This window comes from Palaemon carinicauda, chromosome 29 (assembly GCF_036898095.1).
Source record: "Palaemon carinicauda isolate YSFRI2023 chromosome 29, ASM3689809v2, whole genome shotgun sequence".
Classification (NCBI taxonomy): Eukaryota; Metazoa; Arthropoda; class Malacostraca; order Decapoda; family Palaemonidae; genus Palaemon; species Palaemon carinicauda.
The window spans coordinates 73,925,624-73,950,065 of NC_090753.1; the positions used below are offsets into that span (position 1 = coordinate 73,925,624).

The following is a 24,442-nucleotide window of genomic DNA, read 5'->3' on the forward strand; positions in this document are numbered from 1 at the left end:
AACAATTAGAATAGCGCCAACGTATCACTGCGTGTCGTAAGAGGCGACTAAAAGGGACGGGACAAGGGGGCTGGGAACCCCCTCTCCTGTATTTACAATCCTGTGAGACATCATCAAAGAGATGGAGCTAGGGGAAGAGTGACTGCTCCCCGCACTTTTGTTTCTTTTGTTTGATGTCGGTTACCCCCCAAAACTGGGGGAAATGCCTTGGTATATGATGATGATGATGCTCAATCAGTACTGTACCCTCTTCGTTCGTTCGTCTTAGATTGGCCCCGTATCAAGTCGGACCTCAGGCACTTGCATTGGTAGCGAAAAGCTGGATCATTATCTGTACAGTTACTGGGCTTGATCGGCACTGGATGATGATTATGATGAGATGAAGCACACTACGATTGGGAGAGAGTCCGAAGCTGGAGTCAGGGTGGCTGCAAATCAACTTGCTGTCTTCCTAAACCAATTCCTTCCTTGGTCCTGCATAAATTAATTTTTTCGTACTTTAGGTCTACATTGGACGGCGTCCAATTAGGGAGGTCCTCTCTTCAAACATTAGCAATTCCAAATACTTTTACAACTTTCAATATTGCACCTACATCAAAGTTTATCTCTACAGCCTTTTGCATCTCTTCATCAGTCAGAATTTTAAACAACCTTAGCTATAAGACAACCATGTGTCAGACCTAAACTAGTCACCTTCCTGTATATAAAAATTACGCTTTTATTCAATCCCATACTTTAAATAGTTTTCAACAAAATTATCTCCTGTATGGCGCATCAACACCCTTCAGATTCTCTCAATAGGAAAATTCCATAATTACACCACGAAGTATCAGATAGGTACCGTTAACTCACTGAAAGCACCAACCCCATACAGGAATTACATAAACGAACATACTCACTCTTACATCATAAGCTGTATACTTTCTTTCATTATCTGGCATTTCCTTTCTGGGGTAGAGGTGCCACAAGTGAGGTTAACCTGTATGGTTTCAGCGTTTAGCTCCCCAGCAATTAACAGACTCCATCAAATAGTATCCACACCGATTCACAGATAGGTACCATATTGGGCAATACTTTCTTAATATATGTAAGACTGTATCTGCAAAATTTTGAATGAATTTGATGGAAAAATTAAAAAAGCAATCCCTCATTAGGGTAAACTTTTCAGCAGGAAGGAATTTTTGGTTTCTCTTGGTAAAATTTAATCATCTGGAGGATGTTTTACGTTGAAGTGTCAACATTCTAATATACAGATAAAGAGCCCAAAACAATCTTACAAGCAGACTTTTTAAGAGTTAAACATTCAAGATTCATTTCTGAAATTTACCTTAATAAATCAAGTAGAATCTATAATAATTATCTACTAAGATTTGGGACCAAAACTATTTCTGAAAATATAATACCTTAACAGCAACCAAGGAATAAAGAATTTATCAACTCAGCAACATTACCTGTATTATACTTACATGTAAATAATCAGGATATTGCATACTGTACTACTTACAAGGATCCTTCTGCAAGAAATAAAACGCCCACTGTAGAGTGGTAATTCATCCGACAAGGAAATTTTATTTCATGAAAATAAGTACATCACTTCCGCATGACCTGAAATACACGTCGGCAACCAATTATGCACTATCTCTTTGAAAAGACTTTGACAACTTTCAGTGGGATACTGTAGTAATTTTGTCTTCTTTGGCAGAAGAACAGTTTAGGGCCAGTCCAACCAAGTCGTATGGATTTTTAAACATTCGCTATACAAGGTCAGAGACAAAATTTACAGATCATAGGCTACAACACCATCACAGGGGTACGCATGGGTCTTCATATAAGAAGCTATTATAGAAAACTTTACAAGGTTAGGGCAACAAAACAACAAGGCCTCTTTTCATACAAAAAACAGAGGCCTTTAAAATAAAAATAAAACATTGATATTTTACATCTGTAACAGTTAAATAGAAAGCATTCTCACTAGAAAACTTTTGGCAAAAAACAAGTCTGAGTAATAAAACATTTCTTAAAACTATATCTGTTCTATGGAAATCATGAAAAACGAATCGACTACGTTACTGACATTAAAAGTTTGCTGACATTTCCAAGGAGTGAAAGTACAGATACCCCACAAAATATTCTCTACTTTAAAAGTCTAACATTGGTTCTTAAATCTGTCTTATTTGAACTATCTAGTCAGGCTTTTTGAGCAATCTTTACTAAGTTTTATTCCATGGTTTCCAAATGCAAGTATTGCAACCTGTGAACAAGGAACCAACTGTTGCTTATCAAATGGCTCAGACAAATGGTTACTCTATGCACCACCATTTCATTAATGAGCACACACAAGCCCTCTAGGAATAAGCTGTAGATAAGGTACCGCTAAAAATTTTGATCTCTGACAAAGTCTGCAAAGAAACCCACCCGCAGTGCACCGTAAGTTGAGTAACAACAAACGACAAGTTCTTAGGAATGAAAGAAAGTTCTCGCATCTTCAATGGATAAATGATGAAAGAAATAGGACTTAGTACAACCACCCTTTACAATCACTGCATTTTCAGGGCATCCCTGGTCATTTGCTTAAGATTGGGATATATCAGCACAAGTAAATTATCATTACCTAACTCGCTAACAAATGGAATGATGGATTAAAAAGACTGTAAAACAGTAATGGAATCTTACTGATGTTGTCAAGTGAATATATATATACATATATGTAAGTTAATTACAACGTTTATTGTAATTTGACCACTAGGTTTCCGCATTTTGATACTGGCGTCCGCAAGTACACTTTGGGATGTAGTTTTTGAAACCAAGATGAAGGTTATGCAAAGTGTTTCTGACACAACCTTTTAAGTACTGAATTCCTCACCTCATTTGCATTAGTTTTAGTCACTAAATATTTTCAAAATTATGATTAAAAATCACACCAGCCCATCGAGTTTAACACTAAACTCTTCCAAGGCCAGCCAAAATATAAGGACTAGATTAATATAATCTAAATATCATGACATATTGCACAGTTTCCTAAAAATCTAATTACAGTACTAGAAATACAATGAATACTGATTATAAAAAGCGGGAAGTGACCAACTAAAAAAAAAAAAAGTGGAAACCTTAAGGAAACAGCAAGATTTTCTCCAAATTTCACAATAGACCAACAACAGCAGCGTAAATATCACTCTTTGATCTAACTCTTCCATCAAGTGCCAACCACATCAGTATGAAAATTCTCATGCAAGATTTATAAGTATAGTTGTCAAACCTTTACATACAAGAAGAAAACTTTTTTAAAGGCTACTAAAGAACGTAGCAACTCTTGACTTATGAGAATGGAGTCTTTTACCGGGACCAATCATAATAAGCATCTATGACCATTCCATCAAATCCTACTAAATACTACAAATTAAAAAATAATTCGAAAGGTTTCTGTAACTAGCGCAAGTAATATGAACTCGCAAAGCTTTTTTTTCGTGTGAAGAAGGCTTCTAAAAAAGTAAAAATTAGCCAATGTTATACAGTATTCTCTGAATGCAAAAAGAGATGCACCTCAAGTTGCAAAGATAGAAGTACAGAATAGATTAGATAAAAGTGGGAAAAAAATTCTTTTTTCAAACCACTGCTAAGAACAGTTGCATACTCTGTAAATATTATACTAGGTACAGTGCTGCTATTTTGACATAAAAATTATTGTTTCTCATCATAGATTTACATCAAACTAAGTTGACCAATAGCTGGAAATTCAAGTACAAGTCTTTTCCTATCAATAGAGAAGGCCCTTAACTTTACATTTACCTCAAACTAAATTGATCAACGGCTGGAAATTTAAGTACAAGTCTTTTCCTATTGGAATATCAATGAAGGTGGTAAACTTTCAAAATTAATAGGTTCAAAGAAACTGTTTGTAGGTCAAATTTTCTTAAATTTTGGTCTACGTAGGCCTAATCTAACTCTCATGCCTAGATTTTCAGCTGCAAAAGTCCAGTTCATATGAAATAAATATCAGGTTAATGCGAATGATTTTCCTACCGTATTAAATTTAAAAATGTTTTAATACATTATTTCATTATCCTATTACAGTATACAAACTTTTGATACAATATCTGAGATTTATGATTCTAATTGGATTTATGTTTCTATCTCTGAATGTTTTTAAGTTGAGGACCTTCTGTTTATGATATTTGAACATACAGCATTTTCTTTTAACCCTTTTACCCCCAGGCTATTTGGAACTTTCCAACCTTTAACCCCCATGGGGTTAATTTTTTTTTCAAGCACATTTTGCCGTATAATTTTTTTAAATTGCTCTAACAGCCTTAATTTTTGTCAAAGAGAGGTCAGGTCGGTCTCATTCTCTTGGGAAATGCCTGAAGTTTCTCAAAAAATTATCAAAAATATGCAAAAAAAATTTTAACAGCATTTTTTTGCAAGGACGTACCGGTACGTCCATGGGGGTAAAGGGATGAGTTTTGTGAAACGTACCAGTACGTCCTTTGGGGGTAAAAGGGTTAAAGGTCAGATGTGACTAAAAAAACCACGCAACCTCACTCCCTAGCCCTCCAAGCCTTTCAATACTGCATATCTCTAGGCCCTGGCCCTGGAAGACTTGCCCCTGAACTACACTTTTACCAAGACAGCTTAGGGTGAGAAATAGGAGATTCAACAATGTTCACTTTGATTTCAGTGTTAAGTAGCTGTTAAAAAATAACATGGGCAATCTGTTTACAATTCATATCGCTATATACATCACCTACTCACTTAGCACAAGGCACAGATTTGACAGGATAAATCGACATGAAGTGAAGTACAACGATCAATTTACAAAAATATGCTATAGCACCATCCTCAGACAAGGGTGATTAATTGTTTTCGTCAAAAAATTTATTACACTCAAGGCAGCGAGAAACGGCCGATGTGGGAAGGCACCTGGTTCTAAACGGAATTCCCGACTGGCGTAAATCTCCACGATCACCGGCTTGCCTTCTTTCTCCAAACGCACTCCAGCTCCTTACATTCTGTCTCTTCTTTCTTTCTGTCTCTCTGTTTTTATATAAATTGGTGTATTTCTAAAATTGTATCAAAAATTATTCTAACTTTTGCTCCACACCACCATTGCGGTAAAATTCAAAGGGTGTTCTCTATACTGTATAAAGGTTTCCTGTCACTCTAAGAATGTTATATGAGCGGGGAGTGGTGGGTGGGATGGTGGTGTGGGGGGTCCCTTGCGCATGTGACATATATTACCGCTACAGATGCATACTGTGACAGCACTTTTTTATAATGGATTAAAGGGAATGTTTCCTGCCAAGCGAGTGTAGTCTGATGGTCGGGTGTGTGTGTGTGTGTGTGTGTGTGTGTGTTTGCTCTGGCCAACAAGGTAAACGATCAATAAACAGCATTAGTTTAAGAGGTTGAGTGGTAAAGGAGGCAAAAGCCTATGCTGATGTGGAGGGACATCTGATCATGCCTTGATTTCATTAGTAGTGAAGACTGAGCAGCCTGTCCTGATGTATCATACGCTTGTAAGATTTAAATGAAATCTCAAGCAGACTGGAATGGGATTTTGCATGATCTTTTGGGCTTGAATTGGTCACAATTGTATACTAATGTTGATCCTGTAGTCCCTTTGGATAAGAACCTAGTCAACATAATTGATAGGTGTATTCCTTCTTGTGTACTAAGGTACAGAGTGAAGGACAAACCATGGTTCAATGATGATTGTAGACGTGCTTATTTGGAGAAGCAGGAGGCCTTATCATCTTTGGAAGGGTAACAGATCAGATTTGACCTAGAATAACTATACTCAGCTTAGAGCTTTTGCTCAAAGAGTTTATGCTTCAACTTAAAAAAAATACAATTTAACCATAAAAGAAACCCTTTCTGGTACAACCCAGGAGCATAAGTTGTGGACTACCCTTAAATCTGCACTTTTTGGTGTAGATGCAACAGTTCCTCCTTTACTTAAACCAGATGGCTCAGTCACTCACTGTCCAAAGGAAAAGGCAACCTTTTTGGCATATGTGTTTGACAGCAAGCTGAGTAATGAGAAACTTGAACTTCCTCATTCCTGTTTTCCTGAGGCTAAACTAACTAGTTTAGCTTTTTGATCTCGTGAAGTTAAAGCTCTGCTGATGGACCTTGATGCTTATGGAGGTGTAGACCCAAATGTTTTTCTTTTCTTTGTTTTTTACAAAGCCTGCCGATTTCTTAGCTCCAAAGTTATCTGTTATTTTATGCAAGTTAGGAAGGAGAGGAGGTTTTAGCACTTGTTGGAGAATTGGTAATGATACCCAACTATGTACTGTAAATGTGTTTGCGGTTGCTCAAATCCATCCGATTACCGTCCAATTTCCATAACTCCCATATTATCTAAGTTTTTTAACGTCTTTTGGCAAAACGTCTTAATAGGTTTGCTGAAAGTAATCATCTGTTCCCTACTTTGTAATTTTGGTTTTTGTAAAGGCCTTGGAGCATGTGATGCTCTTCTTACCATCTCCAATGCTGTGCAGAAAGCCCTTGATTATGGTCAGGAAGTTCGTATGATTGGCCTTGATTTTAGTGCTGCCTTTGACTGTGTTAATCATGAGGTCCTTGTTTTCAAACTCAAACAGTTCAGAGTGAGTGAGTCGTTTCTTAGCATCATTATTGAATTTTTAAGTAATAGATTGCAAAGAGGAGTTGTTGATGGACACCATAGTGAGTATAGGAATGTGATATCAGGTGTTCCTTGGGGTAGTGTTCTTGGCCCATTACTTTTCATACTATATACACATGACACGTGGTTTGGTCTAGGAAACAAGCTTGTTACATATACAGATGATGCTACTCTCTTTGCATCAATTCCATCTCCTGAATAAGTGTTTTAATTCTTTCATTTTATCTTGTTTAGAATATTATGCTCCTGTCTGGTCTTCAGCTGTTGATTTTCATCTTGATTTGTTGGACAGGAACCTACGGTCTAATAAATTTCTTATTTCTGATCTAGATATTAATCTCTGGCACCGTCGTCAATTAGTTCATTATGGATGTTGCATAAGATTTTTTATAATTCTGACCATCCTTTACATTCAGATCTTCCTGACAGTTCCATCCTGTTCGTATTACTATGTATGCAGTTAATTCTAATAGTCCGGCCTTCTCCATCATGAGGCTCAATACTACACAGTACTCTAGAAGTTTTATTCCAGCCATGACCAAATTGTGGAATGATCTTCCTAATCAGGTAGTTGAATCAGAAGTTCAAAAGTTGAAACTCGCAGCAAATGTTTTTATGTTGAACAGGCTTACATAAGTCCTTTTATAGTTTATATATCAAATATCTGTTTTAATGTTGTTAATGTTTTTAAGATATCTTATTTCAATTTTTCATTACTTCTTATATCGTTTATTTATTTCCATGTTTCCTTTCCTCACTGGGCTATTTTTCCCTGTTGGAGCCCTTGGGATTATAGCATCTTGCTTTTCCAGCTAGGGTTGTAGCTTAGCTAGTAATAATAATAATAATAATGATAAAAATAATAATAAAAAAGAAACTATGATAACAGGAAAAAGTGAGCCACCGATTGGAGTCACACAAAGGAAAGTGGATAACAGGTAAGAGGGAGGAGCAACCAGGACAGCAATATGAATAAAAAGTGAATAAAAATGGAATTTGGATCATATTACTTATAAAACAGCATTGTAAAATGAATACGGTATATGAATATGATTGTTAAAAGGAATAAGCAGCGAGAATCGGTGATGAATTGGAAAAGGAGAATAAAAGAAGAGCGATCACTTGTCTGTGGATACGTGGCACCAGTGGGGGAACCTTTTTAAACCAAGTGCCCTCCCCTCTCGATCATTTTTCCCTGCATTGAGTATAATACACAAATACAGAGTGAGGCAAAAGTGTTGTGTCTGCCACTGGCACTGAGCACATGATAAAAACAACCATTTTGGAGTGTCTTGTAGAGTCTTCTTCATTGGAGCTCTATAAACGCGATTCACTGACGGGGGGTAAACAATTACGATGATGAGGCATGCATTGTAACCCTCTTCAGCCCTTGGGCTTATAAAGCTCCTTCTTTTGCACTAAAACTAAGTACCGTTACTCAATGCCATGGGCAAAAATCATGACTAATCCTGGATCGAGGAGCATGTCGTCGTTCATGTGCCGGTTATCACACGCCATGACCACGACAGCCTGCTTTCCAGGGACTCTCTTGCATACGTAGCTTTCGTAGTGCCGGCGGTTCATCTGCAAAGGGAAAATCTCACTGAGAAATTGTTTGTTGCATAAATTCTGATACACAATTATCAGAGATAAAAATGAAGCATAATTTAGTAAATGACTGTTCTTTATCAAATACAATATATGCAGGTGTGGATTCCACAAGTACCTAAAAAAGTTTAATATCATGCTGACAAAAGATTCTTTATAGAGTTTATATATGAAAGATCTGTTTTAATGTTGTTAAAATATTCTATTTCAATTGTTCACTGCTTTTCATGTAGTTCATTTATTTTCTGGTTTCCTTTCCTTATTGGACTATTTTCCCCTGTTAGAGCCCTTGGATTTATACCATCCTGCTTTTCCAACTAGGGTTGAATCTTGGCTAGTAATAATAATAATAATAATAATAATAATAATAATAATTATAATAATAATAATACTGTAATAATAATAATAATAATAATAATAATGAGCTCACTTTGCTTGGAGGTAGGAATTCAAGGGGAATAGGGTTAGTGGGTAACTTTGTATAAATAGCTAAAGGTTTATATCGTTAGTAAAAATAAAAAATCATCTCCAAATTTGTCATTTGTTCCGTAAGTGGAATACAAACCTACGCTATCTATTAGGAGTAACTCACCAATTAGGAGGGTGGACGTCCCTGCCAATCTAGCTTTCGGCTTTACCTGAGGGCTCCTTATCTTGATTATGTTTGTACCAAATATAAGGAGTCCCTAACACCTTGATAAACCTTGCTACGCAAGCTGTGTGTTAAGATAAGCAGTGTGACTGTCAAGGTAAAAGTTATTCAGAGTCTTTGTAGGAAAAACTGTTGTAACTAATACTTTCCCAATACCACCTCGCCAGGGTATGGGGACGCAACAGTAGGTACACAAGGGAGCACGGTTTACCTGGAGTGGTTTCATGTCAGCTTGTGCAGAGAACCCAGGCTGCTGCTTTCCCGAGAGAGAGGTGGATGAAGAAAAGAATAAGAGCCAGTCATACCTTTTCATTCAAGCAGACTAAAACCGGGTAACGGTTCCCTAAACCTTCTGCTACTTGTTCAATACGGAGCTTGAGGTATTGGACCAGCTGTTGTGAAGCCACCACAGGGCCAATAGAAAACATATCGAGTCTCCTGTGGGTCACGTCTTGCAGGTAATGGGCTGTGAAAGTTGTTTGGCGTTTCCACACCCCAGCCTGTAGAACCTGCGTCACAAAATAGTTTCTTTTGAAGGCCAGGGACGTAGCTACGCCCCTGATAACGTGGGCTCTGAGACAACATGACGAAGGAGGAACTTGATTCAGAGCATGGTCTATGATCCCGTGAATCCAAGCCGAAATAGTGTTCTTGGTGATCCTCCTCTTGTTCCTCCCTGTGCTGACGAACAGTGCAGGCACTGGGGGGCGGGCTGCTGCTGTTCTCTTAAGGTAAAGTCTCAAACTCCTCACTGGACAGAGTATGAGATGGTCTGGGACGTCTATTACAAAGCGGAGACTCGTTATCCAGGAGTTGAATCTAGGATCCACCACCCCTGGATTTTGAGTCTTGGCAACAAAACAGGGACAAAGCTGAATGTTACCTCTCCCCATCACCTTGAATAGGCGACGTCATAAGAGAGACCATGTAGTTCGCTGACTCGTTTGGCCGAAGCTAGAGCGAGCAGGAACACAGTCTTCCAAGTCAGGTGGCGATCTGTTGCCTGGCGTAATGGTTTGTAGGGGTGTCTCTTTAGAGACTGGAGAACACAAACCACTTTCCCTAGGGGAGGTCTCACTTCCGACTGTGGACAGGTAAGTTCGTATCTCCGTATTAGTAAGGAAAGTTCTAGCGATGAGGAAATATCCATTCCATTCAGTCTGAGGGCAAGGCTTAAGGCTGAGTGATAGCCTTTTACAGCCGCAACTGAAAGGCGAATTTCTTCCAGCAAATACACGAAGAACTCCGCTATTGCTGGAATAGTGGCATCAAGTGGAGAGATACCCCTTCCACAATATCCACCACAGAAGACATTCCAATTTGGCTGGTAGACTGCTGCTGATGATTTCCGCAGGTATCCAGACATCCTGTTCTCAACCTGTTGCAAAAAATCCTCTCTGACTGAGGAGATGCTGGATAGTCTCCAGGCGTGAAGTCGTAGCAAAGCTACGGCTTTGTGGTAGATGTTGATGTATGGTTGCCTGAGTAGACCGTGTTGTGGAGGGAGTTCTCTCAGAAGCTCCGTCAGGAATTGCAGAAGGTTCAGGAACCATTCCACATGATGCCATAGCAAAGCTATAAGGGTCATTGAGTGAATGATTGATATTCTGGTCTTGTTGAGTACCCTCCTCATCAGACAGAATGGGGGAAAGGCGTAAATGTCGACGTTGCTCCACCGTAGTTGAAATGCATCTTGCCAGAGAGCCTTGGGATCTGGGACTGGGGAACAGTACAGCAGGAGCCTTAAGTTCGTGGCCATTGCAAAGAGATCCACCGTTGGAGAACTCCACAAAGTCAGGACTTAGTTGGCAACTAGATGATCAAAAGACCATGCGGTAATCAACGTCTGAGATGATCTGATCATATTGTCAGCGAGCACATTCTTTTTGCCTTGCTTGTTGATATAAGCCACTACAGTGGTGTTGTCGCTCATCACCACCGAGTGGCCTGACAGGAACTGATGGAACTGTTGAAGGGCCAGAAAAACAGCCTTCATCATCTCTAAGAGATTTATGTGGAGGTATTTTTTTTGACTGACCAAAGGCCTGAGATCGTGTGGTGCAGCAAATGGGCCTCCCATTCTTATGAAGCGTCTGAAAACATCATCAAGTCTGGGGGGAGGACGAGATCTACGCCCTTTCGCAGTCTCCTCTCCCACCACCACTTGAGGTCTGTCCATTCCACTGGTCCTATGGGGATCAGAGTGTTCGGGGGATCAAAGGCTTGATTCCACCTGAAACTTGAGCCGCCACAGGAGGGATCGAATCCTGAGGCGGCTGTTGGGAACTAGACGGGCCAAGGATGATAGGTGTCCAAGGAGACGTAGCCACTTCTGAGCCGGGAGTTCTTTTCATCTGAGAAAAAGTCTTGCGACCTTTCTCACCCTCATTATCCTGTCGTCTGAAGGGAAGGCTTTATGGAGATTGGTGTCTAGGACCATAACTAGGTATACCAGTTTTTGAGTGGGAAGCAGGGAGGACTTCTCGAGGTTTCCCATGATCCCCAGATCTTGGCAAGCCTCAGTTTGTCTCGGTTTTGAAGAAGGGTTGCCACCGAGTCTGCTAGATTAGCCAGTCGTCCAAATAACGGAGGAGACGGATGTCGGTGACACAAGGGTGAACACTAGTGAAGACTTGGGGTGCTGTGGAAAGACCTGTTATCTAGACTGAATCTTAGGTACTTCCTAGAAGACGGATGGATTGGGATCTGGAATGACGCGTCCTTTAGGTCCAGTGTGCATATGAAGTCCCGTGGTCTTACTGCTTGTCTGACCATCTCCATGCTGAACTGAGTTTGCTTGACAAACTTGTTCAGAGCTGAGAGGTCGATGACTGGTCCCCAGCCTCCAGACGCCTTTTCACAAGAAAGAGTCAACTGAAGAAGCCTGGGGAGTCGTCAAGGACCTCTTGGAGGGTGCCCTTCTCCAACATGGTGTGGACTTCTGCCCGAAGGGCTAGCCCCTTTGCTGATCCCATCGCAAAGGAGTCTATCAACACTGGATCCTTGATCAGGGGAGGGAGAGATGACATGAACGTTCGGGACGCGATACCCTGAACGAATCATGGAGACTGTCTAGGGATCGGCCCAGAGTTCCTTCCACCTCTTCCAGCAACTTTGTAGGCAACCCCCACTCATGGACAAGCAGGGAGAGTGCCTATCCTAGCGTTTGTGGCTGCGGTAACTCCCTCTAGGATATTTTCCTACCCTGGAGGACTTTGAGCCTTTCTTGTCTTTGGTAGGAAAGGGCTTTTTAGACACCCCTTTCTTCGCTGCCGTCTTACTCGTCAAAGTTTTGGGCAGGTTAGGATGCGGAGGAGCTGGAGGTCTGTAGGACCAGGATATCAAGGCCATGTGGAGGAGAGAGTCCTGGTGAGACTTCCTCCACCTCTCTGCAGCCTGTTCAACGTCCCTTGGCTCGAACAATGAAGAACCCTCAAGAGAGGAGTTCCTGAGCCTAGCGATCTTGGCGTTAGGGACCTGCTGACAGAACATCTCCGATAATGAGTCCCTAAGCTTAAGGATGGTATTAGCCCACAAGTTCGAAACTTGACGGGCTAGGAACTCGATGGTGCAGGTACCTGAGAGGAGGAAGGTTTCCATAGCCTCCCCGGTCCTTTCCTTTGGGAAATCCTCGGTCCGTACCAGGATTCCCAAGGATCCCAACCATAGATCTAGCTACGAAGTAGTCTGCATGGCATACAGTACTTGGCAAATTTTTCTTGATTGAGGATCTCTGTTGCCAAGAACGTGACCTGATGGCTGGAGAGTCTCTCGAGAAAGATCCCCTTTGTCAGCTCTTCAAGAGAGTGGTGGAGTGGAAAAGCTGGTCGAGGCTTGTCCAAGACCACATAATATGGAAAGAGGTTGGCAGAGGAGCCCAAACGAAGGGAGGAGGAGAATTCGGAGAGCTGTAGGGTGATCTTAGCCAGGGCACTCTTCATCCCCAGAGACCAGGGCAAAGCTGCACTGGACTTTGCGGGCTTTTGAGTGCCAAATGCACGGTCTAAGACTGTCTTTGCCCTCCTGGGATCTCTGGGTTGGCAAACCATTGAGAACCCTCATCAGAGTCTGTACCTGCCAAAATTCATGTTTTGACTCTTTCTGTTCTCCCTCTGAAGTGGGATTGGCAGCGGTCTCCTTCGTCAACCCCTGAGAGCTCGTCTTGGGGTGGGTTGCGGTCATCTCTAAGGTGACTGACAATTCCTGTGGGTCTGGTAGCCTCGAGGAATACTTTGGCAATGTCTTGGAATCCTTCGACTCCTTGCGAGGTAGAAGGTACGTTTCCAGCATGGAAGGCCTGGATGGTCTGTTCTTTTTGGTTTCTTCCGGAAGGGGAGTGCTCTCGTCACAAGGGGAGTCTTCTTCCAAAGGTGGAAGGGAGGAGACTGAGACATGTTCCTTGTGAGTTTCCCTTGACTGGGGTGGCGGTGAACCAGGGGAGCCTGTGGAAGGAGAACCGGGGAGGCTTGGTCTTGTTGTTGATGGTCTCACAGGTGACAGTTTCACCCTAGAGGACAAGATGGTTTCTGGGACTCCTATTCTCCTCTGCAGGGGAGAGGCAGCCGTGGTTTTTTGCCAGACATCCACTAGTGCAGACGGGTGTCGAAGGGTAGCAAAGGTTTCCACAGAGCGAGCTGAGAGGGGAGGGCCAAAAGCTTGCGCTACTACACTGACCTCAGGCGGAGAGTCCAGAACCGAAGTTCGTGAGCTAGCAGCTGCGTCGTCAGGAGAAAGTCCGAAGTCAGGAAAAGGTCGAGAACCAGATGACATCGGACGAAGAGGCTCTTCTTCCGATGAGGGCTGCGATGGTGAGGCTGAGCCATAAAGGAGTCTCTTTACCGATGAGCGAAGGAGCCCTTCTGAGGAAAAGAGGAGAACGAGCCTTCTGAGGAAAAGAGGAGAACGAGCACATCGGGAACGACGCCCACAGTGACGCCCTTTGGGGCCAGGGGATCAGCAAGCTGACCCCCAGTGGACGTCCTCCGACGCAGAGTCTCTATGAATGAACCTCCCCCAAAGGGGAGAAACACTCGCAGGAAAGACGCGTCTTGAACTTTACTTCCCCCTCGAAGGATGTTCGGCAGGGGGGAAGCGCAGTCTTCGGTAACAGAAGAGTCAGAAGAGACAGGAACGTCGGCTGAATGGGCAGCAGACGACACCTCTGATACTACGACGCTGACAAAGGCCAGAGGATTCACCTCCGACATTGACGAACGCTGCGCGCTAGCACAAGGGCGAAGACGCTGCAGCAGGGCCTCATTGGAGGGGGAACCTAGTAACCCCAAGGATGGTCAAACCTGTAGAAAAGATGAAAGAGTCATGGACCCCCAGGGGGGGAGGCAGGGCCGCTTCTCTAGGGGAAACAATATCGTCTCTCGAGGTCCGAGGTTGTCCAGGGGCTAAGGGGACTGTCTGCTATGGCCTGTATTTTTTATTTACTAATTATTCAAAATAAACCATTTCCAAATATGTTTTAGACATATATAATACCCTCATCATATAAAAATTTCAAGTCTTTTGATCAAAATGTTTTGGATTTATTAGCAAAAATCATTTGATAAAAAAATTAGGTACATTTTTCTCAACTAATATGACACCAATTGTATCGAAAATCATACCATCAAAACTCCCATATAAAGCGAATAATTCTGTGGGACAGATTTTTTATGTTCTTTTTAAATATTTTTCTTAATTTTCTTCGTCTAGACGCAAAATAATTATAAAAAAAAGCGAAAAAGGAAAATCAAAATTCTGTCACACAAAATATGTTATTTTCATTAGTAAAATAAATTTTTGAATATACTTACCCGATAATCATGTAGCTGTCAACTCCGTTGCCCGACAGAATTCTACGGGAGGGATACGCCAGCTATCACTATACTAGAAGGGGGTGTACTCACAAGCGCCACCTGTGGCCAGGTACTACAGTACTTGTTGTTGACGCCACCTCACTTTTTCCTCGGTCCACTGGTTCTCTATGGGGAGGAAGGGTGGGTCAATTAAATCATGATTATCGGGTAAGTATATTCAAAAATTTATTTTACTAATGAAAATAACATTTTTCAATATTAAACTTACCCGATAATCATGTAGCTGATTCACACCCAGGGGGGTGGGTGAAAAACCAGTGTACAAGACTAAAGGATAGCTAAGTATCCCGTATTTCATATAATCAGTTATCCACAATAACAATGAAATAATAAGTACCTGGTAAGGAAGTCGACTTGAACCGTTACTCTGCCTTTAATAAGATCGTCTTCCTTACTGAGCGCAGCGTTCCTCTTGGAAGGCTGAATCAACTCAAAGGTGCTAAAGTATACAGGGCTGCAACCCATACTAAAGGACCTCATCACAACCTTTAACCTCGGCGCTTCTCTAGAAAGAATTGACCACCCGCCAAATCAACAAGGATGTGGAAGGCTTCTTAGCCGACCGTACAACCCATAAAAAGTATTCAAGAGAAAGGTTAAAAGGTTATGGGATTATGGGAATGTAGTGGCTGAGCCCTCGCCTACTACTGCATTCGTTGCTACGAATGGTCCCAGGGTGTAGCAGTACTCGTAAAGAGACTGGACATCTTTGAGATAGAATGATGCAAACACTGACTTGCTTCTCCAATAGGTTGCATCCATAACACTCTGCAGAGAATGGCTCTGTTTGAAGGCCACTGAAGTAGCCACAGCTCCCACTTCATGTGTCCTTACCTTCAGCAAAGCAAGGTCTTCTTCCTTCAGATGAGAATGTGTTTCTCTAATCAGAAGCCTGAATAGTAAGAAACTGAGTTCTTAGAACTTGGAAAAGAAGGTTTCTTGATAGCACACTATAAGGCTTCTGATTGTCCTTGTAAAGGTTAAGACCTTTTTAGATAGTACCTAAGAGCTCTAACTGGGCAAAGTACTCTCTCCAGTTCATTCCCCACCAAGCTGGACAGGCTTGGGATCTCGAACGACTTAGGCCAAGGACGTGAAGGAAGCTCGTTTAGCAAAAACCGAGCTGCAAGGAACATGTAGCCGTTTCAGATGTGAAAACAATGATCCTGCTGAAGGCGTGGATCTCACTTACTCTTTTAGCTGTTGTCAAGCACACGAGGAAAAGAGTTTTTAATGTGAGGTCCTAAAAAGAGGCTGATTGGAGAGGTTCAAATCTTGATGACATAAGGAACCTTAGGACCACGTCTAGATTCCAGCCTGGAGTGGACAACCGACGTTCCTTTGAGGTCTCAAAAGACCTAGGGAGGTCCTGTAGATCTTTGTTGGTGGAAAGATCCAAGCCTCTGTGGCGGAAAACCGCTGCCAACATACTTCTGTAACCCTTGATCGTAGGAGCTGAAAGGGATCTTACTTTCCTTAGATATAACAGGAAGTCAGCAATCTGGGTTACAGTGGTACTGGTTGAGGAAACTGCATTGGTCTTGTACCAGCTACGGAAGACTTCCCTTTGAGACTGATAGATTCTGAGAGTGGATGTTCTCCTTGCTTTGGCAATCGCTCTGGCTGCCTCCTTCGAAAAGCCCCTAGCTCTTGAGAGTCTTTCGAAAGTCTGAAGGCAGTCAGACGAAGAGCGTGGAGGTTCGGGTGTACCTTCTTTACGTGAGGTAGACGTAGAAGGTTCACTCCTAGAGGAAGAGTCCTGGGAATGTCGACCAGCCATTGCAGTACCTCTAAGAACCATTCTCTCGCGGGCCAGAGCGGAGCCAACCAACGTCAGCCGTGTCCCTTTGCGAGAGGAGAACTTCTGAAGTACCCTGTTGACAATCTTGAACGGCGGGAATGCATACAGGTCGAGATGGAACCAATCCAGCAGAAAAGCATCCACGTGAACTGCTGCTGGGTCTGGAATCGGAGAACAATACAATAGGAGTCTCTAGGTTATCGAGGTAGCGAACAGATCTATGGTTGGCTGACCCCACAGGGCCCAAAGTCTGCTGCAAACATTGTTGTGAAGGGTCCACTCTGTGGGGATGACCTGACCCTTCCGGCTGAGGTGATCTGCCATGACATTCATACCGCCCTGAATGAACCTCGTTACCAGCGTGAGCTTTCGGTCTTTAGACCAGATGAGGAGGTCCCTTGCGATCTAGAACAACTTCACGAAAGAGTCCCTCCCTGCTTGAAGGTGTAAGCCAGGGCTGTGGTGTTGTCAGAGTCCACCTCCACCACTTTGTTAAGCTGGAGGGACTTGAAGTTTATCAAGGCCAGAAGAACCGCCAACAACTCCTGCAATTGATGTGAAGTGTCCTTTGCTCCTGATTCCATGTTCTCGATCATTCCTGTCCGTCCAAAGTCGCACCCCAGCCCGTGTCTGATGTGTCCGAGAGGAGACGGCGGTCGGGTTTCTGAACAGCCAAAGGTAGACTTCCTTGAGAAGAAAGCTGTTCTTACAACACGCGAGAGAAGACCTCCTCTCTTCGGAAACAGGAACTGAGACCGTCTCTAGCGTCATGTCCTTTATCCAGTGAGCAGCTAGATGATACTGAAGGGGGGGAGGTGGATTCTCCCTAACACGATGAACAGGGCCAGCGATGAAAGTGTCCCTGTTAGACTCATCCACTACCTGACTGAGCATCGGTTCCTTCTCAGCATGCTCTGGATGCATTCTAGGGCTTGGAAGATCCTTGGGGCCGACGGAAAAGCCCGAAAAGCTCGACTCTGAAGATCCATACCCAGGGAGACAATGGTCTGGGATGGGATGAGCTGAGACTCCTCAAAATTGACCAGGAGGCCCAGTTCCTTGGTCAGATCCATAGTCCATCTGAGAATCTCCAGACAGCGACGACTTGTGGGAGCTCTTAAAAGCCAGTCGTCTGACGGAGCCGGACACAAGATCATGGTACTGCTGCACAGTCTGTGAACTGTCAACCATGGGGAAGCGAGGAAGTACAGTGACAACCCGAAGCTGTCTAGACTGTCTGGGTCGTACAGACAACTCCTTATCGGGTTGCTGAGGTTGCCGCACTGCGTCACAACAAGTCACTTCTGCTGGTTGTTGAACGTCTTCCCAGTGACACACTGACTCCGTAAACAAAAAATCCTTTAACAAGGACTAAGCTTGGACTGTATGTCTTGCAACACAGCTCAAGGTCTATGGGAGCAGGTGTGGTAACAGACGGGGTTAGTGACTGAAGTGGAACCATTACCTTCCCTGGAAGCATGTTATGCTTAAATAAAAGTCCATAGGAGGCTACGCAGCTAAAGGCTCCTCTCCAAATGACAGAGTCCTCAAGGGAATATCAGAAGGAGGGAGAAAAGCACTTTCTCATCTACAGGGACCATATCCGAGAAAAGTTAAGTTCTCTCAGTGAGGGTTTCAATGGTGCAAAAGCAGCAGACTAGAAGGCAACATTATGAAACTGCTTGACAGTCTAGTGAGTTGGCAACAACCAAAGATGTATGACTGAGAAGCATGCGGTAAGGTATGCAGAGCATGTTGTATGCAGAGCATGCTGTAGTAGAGCATGTTGTATGCAGAGCATGCTGTATGCAGAGCATGTTGTATGCAGAGCATGCTGAATGCAGAGCATGCTGTATGCAGAGCATGTTGTATGCAGAGCATGCTGTATGTAGAGCATGTTGTATGCAGAGCATGCTGAATGCAGAGCATGCTGTATGCAGAGCATGTTGTATGCAGAGCATGCTGTATGCAGAGCATGCTGTATGCAGAGCATGCTGTATGTAGAGCATGCTGTAAGGTAAGCAGAGCGTGTTGCATGGCGTTTAACATTTCTCAGAAATTCCATGACCAGTGCTAGAGTGCTTCATGCATGCTTGCATGGGGTTTTAATATCAACATAATATTTACCTTACATTCATAACTCATGATTCATTTTTGTTTTAAAGATATTTTGCCATATTGTTAAAAATATATTGCAAGGAATACATATATATTTTTATATAAGTAAGACAAATAACCTCCATTATCATAATGTTTGTGTAGGCATACATGTATATGATTACAAATGCAAGTTATGAAAGTAATGAGGTGTTATTATTGTCATTTGTTATTTCTCAAGTTGAGGAGAAAGTGGCAGATGCATGCGTTGAGGTGGCTGACTCATAGCATAAGGTTGCTGCCTCAAGGGTTGCGCTTGCTGAGTGGTTGGCGGATGCGCAGTAGCAGTAATTGTCTCGCGAGTTGAGGTTCCTGAGGCGCAAGGCTAAGGTGTTGTGCTTGCCTTGAGGAGGGTTGAGCTCGCTGCAGCGAGAGCTGAGGAGACTGACTCATGGATGGGAGAGGTTGTTGTACCTCAAGAGAGTGTTGCCTCACTGGTGGAACTGCAAGTGGAAGCGGAGGAAGTAAGGTATAAGCTTCCTGTTCCCATTGCTGAGGTTGCCTTAAGGAAGGCGGAGGGAGCTGCACACCACTGGAAACAGTAAACTCAGAACGTGGTAAGGTATCCTGAGGAGCCTCAACATCGTACGCCTGGCAGGCAGTACTGCGGTCAGGCGGAGCGATCGCAGGAGGAGGTGTAACCTTCTCAGCCTGACACTCACGCATCAAGACCGCAAGTTGTGACTGCATGGACTGCAGTAGAGTCAACTTGGGGTCGGCAGACACTAAGGTCTGCTGAGGTAAAGCCTTAACAGCAGAGATCTGTTGTGGCAGAATCTTACTCCTCTTAGGCGGAGTGCAGTCACCTGAGACTGAGGAGAGTCAGAGCTAACCCAATGACTGCATCCGGGTTGTTGAACTCTAACTTCGTACGTCTGGCATAGGTCTGGACTTTACGTTTAAGAGGTCTTGAGACCTGAGACCAGCGTTTTCTCCCCGAAATTTCTTCTGCAGACGAGCAAAATAAGGGCTCAATCGTTTGCGGGTGGGAGTGACGGTCTCTTAAGACACGCCCGCAACCACCGAGGATATTTCTGTGCGCCGATCAAGGCCTGCCGAACCCTTTTGCCCTTTGACATTGCTTCTCCCCTGGGCTTGGGAGCTTGCAAGAGGTCCCGGACTGGGAGGACGACTGGCACGCACAGAAGTACCCTCACGCACAACACTGACACACTTTGCGCTAATCACTTATCACTTTGATTTTCTGTTTGCACTTATTTCACTGAACTCGAAACTTTAAGTGGTTTGTACCTGAAACACGCAATTCTATCCTTTCTCAAAAGTTAGTAATTGCGAAAACAGAATTACAATGTAACAGAAAAATCTAATGAAAGATAAATAATTCAGTGGCTGGAAAGAGACTAAACACTAGATCAAATAAACTACGTTTAAAATCTCTCACCGCATAAAGCTTGAGAACAAGAAAAACCCTAGAAACGTTTACCTTCTTCCCCTAAAGAGACTAGGGAGAAGAGCAAAAACGATAACAACGTTACTCGCTTGAACGAAACGTTTATCCTCCTCTTTCTCCCTCCGTCTCTATCTCTCTCTCTCTCTCTCTCTCTCTTAGAACCTGAGAGAAGAGCCCAATCATATATATCGTTAAAACATATTATTGTTAAAGGAAAATATTTCCCAAAATGAAAAGTTCCTTTGTAGAATTAAAACCATTACGTTAAGAAAGAATGAACAAAACGCTAGACACGGTTACTCTTACTGCAACGTGATACCGTGAAAATTCTCTCTCTATCGTAACGATAGAGCGCAAGTTGAACGTTCTGAAACGTCAACAACTGCAGAGACAAAACAAAACGTTAGTTCAACTTTGAAAACAGTACGAGACTATCAAAGAAATTCTTTCAAAAACATTAAAATAGCATAAAATGTTAACAGGTAAAACCGAAATGACGGGCTCAATGTTAATTAACTTCGGTACAAGAAAAGACCGCCTACCATTAGGAAAGGTCGAATATATAAAAATTAATTTTAATAATTTTATAATAAAAGGAAGTTAATCGAAGAGGCCTATAAAAGGCGGAGAGATATAAAATAAATCTATAACTTTTGTTAAGCAAAATTAAGAAAGAGAGTCTATACTCTCTTAGACACCAACACTTCCGTCTAAGGGAAGGGTCGGCCATTTAAAGGTGAAAGAGAGTTCATACTCTCTTCGTCACCATAATAAAATTAATTCCAAAAGCTAACTAAGCTAATATAGAAGTTTCTAGTATAGCGAATAGCTGCAAATTTTAGAGAAATACTTCACCAAACCGTGAACAATACTCCAAAATCATAAGCGTATCCAAGAACGTCTTGCCGGAAGCACGACAGAGGAAAAAGTGAGGTGGCGTCAACAACAAGTACTGTAGTACCTGGCCACAGGTGGCGCTTGTGAGTACACCCCCTTCTAGTATAGTGATAGCTGGCGTATCCCTCCCGTAGAATTCTGTCGGGCAACGGAGTTGACAGCTACATGATTATCGGGTAAGTTTAATATTGAAAATGTGGGATTTTATTCCTCTTTTTAATAATATCTTTCTCTCTAAAATTGAACAATAAATTTACCCAAAAAAATGTACCCGTGTGAATAGGCGTTTTTGAGTTATGAGCTCTCAAAGATTTGCTACAAATTTTTGCTTTTTCCATAGAAAAATCCAAATAACATTATCAGGAAAACCTTACTTTGTACTTTTATTGTTTATTCCTATATGAAGGTTCCCTAAACGAGGTATTTAAACCCTAAGTTAACTAATAGACTTGGTGTGAGGGTGTAATGAATTGCCAGCGGCCTCTCTTTGTTGCAAGAGTTTTAGTGAGAATGTTCCAGCTTTGTACTCTTTTTCATGTTTCCCTCTCTTCTTGGTTGTTTTTTTTTACTTTCTGATTACTTTTTGTTTTCTTTGACCTTAGGTAACATTGGCCTTTGTTGCTGTCTCACAGGATGTAGATACAGGAGAGGGGGTTCCCAGCCCCCTCGTCCCGTCCCTTTTAGTCGCCTCTTACGACACGCAGGGATAACGTTGGAGGAACGTAGAGAGTAGAGGTCCCCTTTTTTTGTTTTGTTTCATTTGTTGATGTCGGCTACCCCCCAAAATTGGGGGAAGTGCCTTGGTATATGTATGTATGTATGTAACATTGGCCTTGCTATAGACTTCACGTGGACGTTGAGAAAACACAATGTACATACGAGCTGCAAGTAAACAAACACACATGCATTGTAACTTCTATACGTCTTTGAAAACTCTAGCTGGTCTTCTTGTAGATCGTAGTTTGCGTTCATCTACCCTCTACCAATGCCTTTCATCTCTGCCAGACGTACGAAATTTCAAAACAAGTGAAAAAAAATTACTATATACATGCAAAAATAAACACGCAAAGAAGATTCTGTCAAACTCAGTCATGCAGACGCGCAGTAAGGATGACGTCATCATTTAAAGACCATTTTACCTTCATTATTTGTAAAAATAATTGACTGAAACTTCTGGAGAGAAGCATGTACGACATGTTTCTGCATACATAGAAACAGTAAAACAATTTTCTATTTTTCAAAGTTATGTTAAACACCATAGCAGACGGTCCCCTTGAGCCGCCTGCGCAAGTACTCAACGGTCCCCTGGAGGAGACCAAACAAACAGGAGCTTTGGAGGAAGTTTGGGAAGTGGAAGAAGCCTTGGGTTTCTTCTGCTTTGAAGAAACCTTCGAAGGAGAAGGGTCTCTCTTAGACTTCTTCTTTCGCCGTCACCAAAACCTTTCCCACTGGGAGGCAGACCACTCCCGACACTCAACACACTTATTATCCACATCACACCGTTGACCTCTGCAGGTAGGGAATAGGGTGTGAGGATCAGTGTCCTCAGCGGACAGGAAGGTACTGCAGGAGAGGCCCTCATGACAGGGCAGGTACGCATGGCTGGCAGAAGTCAACACACACTCACACACTGAAAAGAGAAAGCAAAATAGCATTAATGGCAGTCCAAATATTTGTGAGGATGAAGACCAGCAACGACCATTCACCATGCAAGCCAAAAACAAAGTGGACTCCATCACAGGTGTGGGAGGGGTAGTTAACCATCGCTAAATTTTAATGGCTTCGCCGAAAGTAATACCCCTAATAAATAGCGTAGGTTTGTATTCCAGTTATGGAACAAAGATAAATTCAATAGCAGGAGAAGCAACTTTAAGGGGATATATGATTGTTAAATGAACAATTACAGTAATTGTCATGTATAGGTAAAGTTTTGTTGCTTACTTCAGTGCAATTGAACCATAGAGGAAAAGGTTGAAATTTTGCTCTTCTCCCTTCATAAAACTTAACTGGTTTGTTCCTGCGATTAAGTTGACTTTTCTGCAGCTGGATATGGTTGGTATAATACAATAATAAATGACAGTCACAACTATTCAAGAAATATAACTCAACATAAAATACTTGATGCATAAATATAATGATCCTGATTCCATTTACAGATTGGAAATTCAAATTCCTACCCCAAATGTCCTTCAATTCTACTTTTGTTCAAGTCTGCTCCATTCCCAAATGACCACTTGTCACTATATGATCTTCGATAGATGGATTTATGGAATCTAACCCATATGGCTCACCACTAGGACAGGGGAGGTCATTTAATACTGAAGTGCAACTGTGGTTTTCTCTACATCATCAAGAAGTTTTATTCCAGCTGTGACAATGTTGTGGAATGACCTTCCTAATCTGGTGGCTAAATTGGTGGAACTTCAGAAGTTCAACCTTGTTAAAATTTCTTTTCTGTTCAATACCTTGACATGTCTAATCTCATAGTTTATTTATGACTGATCTATTTGAATGTTGATACTGATTTTAAAATAATTTTAGATGTTTTACCATCATTTCTCACATATAATTTATAAGTTATTTTTCTTTCATTTCTGCACTGACCTACTTTTCCTTGGGCTTGTAGCATCCCACTTTTCCAACTAGGGTTGTAGCTTGGCTAATAATAATCATAATGGGAGGGAAATTCCAAAAGTTGAAAGAGGGTAGACCTCAAGAAGGGTGAAAGTTAGATGGAATAGAATTTAATCAGAAGTTTAAAAGGTGGATGGTACTATATGACAATATGACTCTACAAAGACATTTCAGTAACGCATACTTTGCACTGCTTGAGGTTCGTAATCAGAAGGCTAAAAGGTGGTTGGTGCTAGATGCTAATAGGACTCTGCAAAGACTATCAATAATGTGTACAGTGCACTGATTGAGGTTCACTGAAGGCACTACTCAACTACAGGGTATATCACCTTTGGCCCAAAATAAATTTCATAAATGACATCTCCTGACCCTTTATGGCTTGCAATGTTTCACTCCCCCAGGCTTTATGGCTCACCAAAGGGGAAATAGTATATGAGCTGAAAAAAAATATATACGTGCTGGTAACATACTACTGTACAATGAAATATACACAGGATTCTGAGAGACCAAGTTCAACTTGCCTGTCGAGTTTCTAAAGTGGAAAGACCTGGAGGCCACCTTCTCTCGTGGGCATTCTCCATCAGCTGATCGATAATATGGGGAGGACAACCAGATTCACTTAAAGCGCGTCGAATCACAGCCTGAAAATATCAACAACCATTGGAAAGGTCCAACGACATTGAGTAGATTCTCCAAGTAATAACCCTGAAAATTCTGCAAAATAGAATACACTGTACTGTATAGCATGAATCCTCCCTTTTGACCT

The 24,442-nt window shown here is 42.2% G+C and overlaps 2 protein-coding genes across 5 annotated transcripts in view; one reads left to right on the forward strand and one right to left on the reverse strand.

The window, feature by feature from the left end:
* Window positions 1–24,442, forward strand: part of LOC137622238 (transmembrane ascorbate-dependent reductase CYB561-like) — a 335,839-nt gene that overhangs the window by 92,575 nt on the left and 218,822 nt on the right. The window lies entirely within an intron of this gene.
* LOC137622236 (E3 ubiquitin-protein ligase NRDP1-like) overlaps window positions 7,147–24,442 on the reverse strand; it is a 47,900-nt gene continuing 30,604 nt past the window's right edge. For both annotated transcript variants that reach the window (XM_068352734.1, XM_068352733.1), the window contains 2 exons: window positions 24,198–24,317; window positions 7,147–8,230 (listed from right to left, as the gene is read on the reverse strand). In XM_068352734.1, coding sequence (XP_068208835.1) covers window positions 8,081–8,230; window positions 24,198–24,317 — 270 coding nt within the window. In that variant the 3' untranslated portion in view covers window positions 7,147–8,080. The remainder of the gene's footprint in view (window positions 8,231–24,197; window positions 24,318–24,442) is intronic.